The sequence below is a fragment of the Bidens hawaiensis genome, unplaced genomic scaffold, assembly GCF_021521415.1.
Source record: "Bidens hawaiensis isolate Kalapana, Puna unplaced genomic scaffold, B.hawaiensis_p1.1 tig00000237_1, whole genome shotgun sequence".
Classification (NCBI taxonomy): domain Eukaryota; kingdom Viridiplantae; phylum Streptophyta; class Magnoliopsida; order Asterales; family Asteraceae; genus Bidens; species Bidens hawaiensis.
This window is the reverse complement of record NW_027491021.1, coordinates 4,336,412-4,342,222: the sequence shown is the minus strand read 5'-3', so window position 1 is coordinate 4,342,222 and position 5,811 is coordinate 4,336,412. Positions and strand designations below refer to the sequence as shown.

Here is a 5,811-nt window from a genome sequence, read left to right as displayed (position 1 = left end):
CGGAACGGTTAATCGGTTAATAACCGGTTTCTCATAAAATAATAATTAAAAAAATCGGTTAACCGGTTAGGTTAACCGGTTTATAACCGGTTATGAGATCAAAAATACAAACCGGTAACCAGTTAGAACTGGACCGGTTACAAAATCGATTAGAAACCGGTTAACCGGTTTCTGTGTGCACCTCGAGGTTCAAGTTTTACCTCTGACAAAATAAGGTTTTAGGTTGGCCAATGAGTTTTTCACCTATTGTGGGTGTCCTCTTTAGGGTGGTCTCCGATACTGGTAATGATCGGGGTGGGTCGCTTCCGTCAATGATCCAAATGACCGTTTAAAATGTATACTTTAACGGTGTCACATTCTCGCTCTATTTTAACATATAAATTTCATTTAGTAACGTTACACTTACAAAAATAAATATTATAAACTCGATTATGTTTATTTAAAACAATAGCTGATTTTTATTGGGTGTTGCTAAACGTACCCCCTTCTCTCAATTTTTGCATTAATACGATTTAAACCTTTTTTTTCTTTACTATTTTGTTATCTTTTATTACCATTATTATTTTAAAAAGTTATTTTTATTTTGTAAAGAGTTTTTCTTTTCCTTTTGTTTTCATATTATAAAAAATTGTTTTTTTAATGACAAAAAAAATTGTTTAAGTAAAAAACAACAACGAAGGATTTTTTTCTAATGTGATACACCACATCATTTCGAACCTAACAAAAACATTGTTTAATAAACAACATCGAGTTGATCAACAAGTTGGTTCATGTGACAATAATCTTATACGCCTGAACCTAACAAAATATACTAAAAAAAATTTGTCGAACGGGAGACACATAATAAAATAAAAATATACAAATCGGTTTTATAAAGAGATTATATCATTATTTCTTTAAATATATTTTATAATAATAATAAATATTATTATAATGATAAAGAATAATAAACACAAAAAAAGAGAAAATAAAAAAAAGTTTTACAAAAAATAATCACTATTACTATTATGATAAGCTTTACAAAATATATTAGAGGGTAGTAATATGTTAAATAAAATTGTTAAAGGAATTGAAAGTCTAGGGGGGAGGAGATATGACAAATACACAAATGGGGGAGGTATATTTAGCCTAACCCTTTATATTACATATCACTATAAAAATTGAGGGTTAAGTTATTCTACAAAGGAAAAAAAAAATGAGAAGGATGAGAAGGATTTGTAGAAACACCAAAAAAACCTCTCAAAATTTTTCTAAAAAAAATAATAATAAAACCATAACTCAAAATTTAATAAAAAATGAAAAATGTAAAACACAAAAATGTTTCCACTATCTTTCTCGTTCTAAAAAAAAGACACAATGGTGAGTGAAAAAGATCATTGTGACTTTTTGTTTATCATTGTGTTTTGTGTTTATTTAGTCATTGATTGTGTCTTTTTTCTTTATATTGTGTTATATTACTGAACAGTTTGCTATATTTTGTTCAGCATTGTGTTATATTTTGCGATCTATTGTGTCTTTTTTAGTTAGAATTGAGTCTTTTGTTCATTTCGTCATTGTATCTGTGATCTTGGTATTGTGTCTTTTCAACAATTTTTTTTATTTATATTAATTTTCTTTTTCAACGGGAAAGATGGTAGAAAGATTTTAGTTTTTTATATTTTTTTCGTTTTTTATTTATATTTTGAGTTATAATTTTTTTATTATTTTCTTAAATTTAATTTTAAGTGGTTTTTTATGTGATAAAAAATTATTCTCATATTTCTCATTGTTGTCTCTCTTTGTATTTTAACTTTACCCTAAAAAGTGATTGATATCATATAAAGATTTGATTGATCTAAAGCATGGGTTGATTTTGATGTAATGCCTCTAATTATTATTTTTATATTTTTGTATAATTCTCAAAGCTATCAATATCGGAGATATATCGGTGCTATATCATCGATATATCGGTTCTCGGCCCCCCAGCAGCGTATCGGTCCAAAATATCAGTTTTAATATCGGAGCCGATATTATCACCGATAAGTACCGATATATCGGCGATATTTTACTTTGTGTGTATCGGCCATCTCACCGATATATCGGTTGGGCCTGTTTTGCATGCTTTTAAAGCCCATATATATTATATTAAGTTATTAACCCCTAAAATATTAAATATGAAGACCCAGCTCACCTAAAATCCTAAATATGGTGTATGTATGATTATCGTGCACAATAAGCCTAGTCACCACATCTTTTAATCTAAAACATTGTGTTACGTATATTATTTTCTAAGAATATTAATTAGTATTAAGTATTGATACGCGTATATTCACTTTTGAAGTTTTGATGTTACTATTAAGTATTAATATTATGAATGTTTTAATGTGTTATATATATATATATATAACCGATATATCATCGTGAAAAACGATATTTCATGTATCGGTCCTTGACCGATATCCGATATTTTTGCGCATTAACTGCTTAGATAATTATAATCATGACATTAGTATTGTTGAGTTATTCAACAAATAAGTATAAAAATGAGAAGGATTTGTGATAAAAAAAACCCTCAAAAATTAATAAAAAATAATTAAAAAATCATAAATTAAAATATAAATCAAAAACGAAAAAAAGAAAAAAACATAAATGTTTCTCCCATTGCCCTCGTTAACAAAATTACGATGACGAAAAAATATCTTTGTATCTATTTATAAGGTATCAAGAAAGGATGTTGAGAGAGCGTTGGTGTCCTCCAAACTCGATGGCACATCATACAAGGGCAGACAAGGACGTGGAGCATCAACATAACAACATATATCATGTATGCATGCAATATATTCAAAACATGATTGTAAAAGATGAAAGATATGTTGTAACCAAGTGGTTAATTGGATGATGAAGATGATGAAATAGAACAAGAAAGCCATGGAGCCACAATAGATTCCGAATAACACTTGCTAAGGTTTAGGGAATTACATAGTAAAACAGCGCATAAAACGCTTCCAGGTGATTCAGTCGAACATATGTGGTATATTCAGAATATATTTAGTTTTTGTAATTTTTTATTTTTGTAATGTTTTTTTATTAATTATTTAAACATATGTAACGTTCTAATTTTTTGTGTTAAATCTAATTTAGTTTTTTATTTTTAAATTAAGATTTTTTTTTAATTTGGATTTAAATTATATTTAAATAGATACAAAATATAGGGTAAAGTTAAAATACAAAGTACAAAAAAATGAGAAGGGTGAGAAGCAATCTAGTCCATTGATCTTGAATTTGGATGGTGGAGATTAATTTAAGAATAAACAATTGATGAGAAGGGAATGAAGATAAATAGATAATAACCCACATATGATATTTTCTTTCTCCACATGCAAGGCACATGTCAATTCCTCAATCATTTTAAAACATCTATAACTTCTTCATACGGCATTATTTTTAGAAATTCTTTTTACCATAATAACAGGCGTTTTTTTATCTTTAATACGAATATTATATTGTTATATAAATATTAAAAAAAATTAGTGATTTTTTTTATATTGTGTATTTGGTTTTCTATTGTGTTTTTAATTGCGTTTTTCTATGGATTGTGTTATAGATTTTGGTCATTGTGTTTTCATTTGATACTCATATTAAAGATAAAAAATAAAACAAAGATTACATCATTGTGTCTTTTTGTTCGTCATTGTGTCTTTTTGCTCAAAATTTGTCTTCTTACTTATTATTGTGTTTTAGTCATTGTGCTCAGCATTAACTTAAGTTGAGAAAAAATAATATTATGTTCATTGTGTATTAAGTTCAAATCATTGTGTAATATGTAGAATCCATTGTGTTTTACGTTTCAGATTGTTGGTTCCATTTTGTTTTAAGTCTTAAAAATTTGTATTTAATGTCGTGTATGTATTTGTTAGCTTGTTGGACTTGTTATTTGTATGTTTGGGCCCAAGGCCATTTGTAATAGAGCGCATTGGGCCGATGATAATGAATGAGTAGTGTACGAGATTACACACTATATATAGAGTGTGTAACACATACACAACCTAACCTTTTGTCAAAACCTTATCTTAAAACAATTCACAAACTCTCTCTTCTCTCTCATTCTCGGCAATAAACAAATACCAAACAAGATCCAAGATCTCGATCCTCACTAGTGATTTCCGCTAGCTAGTGTAGAGGTTGATCCAAGATAACTAGTTGTTGTGTTGTTAGATCTGGTCAAGGGACCTACAATTGGTATCAAAGCTTTTGGGCTCTACTAGTTGTAGATCTTGGGTCACAACCTAGGATTTTGGTCTTGATTGTGTCAAAGACGGATTTTCAAGAGTTCTTGTGGGTTACGGGTTGTTCAAAGCCACAAAAGTGTCCAAAAAGTTCATAATCTTCAAGTGTTCAAGCTTTGTGTGTTAAAAGTACAAGAGTTTGTGTTAAAAAGGTTGAAGATCTTCAAGTTTGGTGTTAAAGTATTGGTGTTTGTGAAGATCCATAAATGGTCAAAGTGATTGAAGTGACTTACATAGAAAAGGCAATCTTGAAAAAAAGTGGCAGGAAAGTACACACTGTACTTTCCATAAGTACATTGTAATCGAATCGAGTGCTCATTCAAATCGAATCATCCATTCGATTCGAATCCAACTTGTAATCTAATCGAATTCAGAAATAATCAAATAGAATCAAGTATGCCTAATCGAATCGAAACCCAAAAGTGATCTAATAGAATCTCTTTGTAATCGAATCGAACTCATAATACATTCTAATCGAATCAAAACCTAATCGAATCAAATCCTCATTCGATTAGATTATAATCTAATTCGATTAGACTCATCCATTCGATTAGAATTTTTGTCCATTCGATTACTTTACACTTAAACATTTATATAGAAGATGCTTATCTATTCGATTACTTTTCATTCGATTACTTTGTATTCAATTACACTCCATTCGAATACTTTGTACTTGTGTTTTTCAGCAGAATCAGATTGTGTTTGTCTAAGTGATTGCCAATCCAGTGGAAGAAGTTAAAAGGGATGATGCTGTAAGAGGTTACATGATTTTTGAGAACGAAGCTAGAACTACCAACAAGCCTCCAAAGTTGATGAATTGGGATAATGATTTTGAGGAATTCAAGTGGCGTTTTAAGAACTTCATTAGAATTCAAGATTATAATCTTCTTAGACCACTTGAGCAAGGTTCGTATAATCCCACAACCACTACTGCTGATGGTGAAGTTCCAAAACCAGCAAGTTCTTATAATGATAATGATAGAAGGATGCTTAGTGACGATCAAAAGGCCTTTGGTGTCCTTAGTGTTTGCCTCTCACGTGAAATTGCACTAACCTTGAGGGATCACATCATGGCTAAAGGTCTTTGGGATGCTTTGATAAACAAGTTTGAAGGAAACATTGAGATGCGAAACAACAAGAAGGGAATGTTGAAAGGAGAATTCAACATGTTCAATTATGTTCAAGGAGAATCAATTCCCAGTCTCATTCAAAGATTTGAAACCTTGATTACCAAGATCAAAAGTTCTAGTATTGAATATGATCAAGTTGAAATCAATGACAAGATGCTTAACTCCCTTCCTTATGCCTAGAACATTAGTGTGATCACAATCAAGAGAACTACCAATCTGCAAATTACCTCCATTGCTGACTTGAATTCCATTATCAAGTGATTTGAAATGGATGAAAAATTAAGGATGGGTAATCACATCAGTTCTCTTAATCAAGCTGGAATAGCTACTGGATTAGGTGTAAGCACTGCATTTCTGAACCAAGCACACCCCACTGTTCAAACTGCTAACCTGCCTTCAAGACATCTGCTGCACCT

At 30.1% G+C, this 5,811-nt stretch overlaps 1 protein-coding gene across 1 annotated transcript; it reads left to right on the top strand.

Annotated features, from left to right (window-relative positions):
* Window positions 1–5,029: 5,029 nt before the first annotated feature.
* LOC143596753 (uncharacterized) lies at window positions 5,030–5,575 on the top strand. Its single transcript, XM_077075469.1, has one exon. It carries the CDS (start codon window positions 5,030–5,032, stop codon window positions 5,573–5,575), a length of 546 nt encoding a protein of 181 aa, XP_076931584.1.
* The last annotated feature ends 236 nt before the right edge of the window (window positions 5,576–5,811 follow it).

What these genes read in the sequence shown, in the direction of transcription:
- LOC143596753 (XM_077075469.1), top strand. Translation starts at nt 5,030, where the DNA reads ATGATTTTTGAGAACGAAGCTAGAACTACCAACAAGCCTCCAAAGTTG.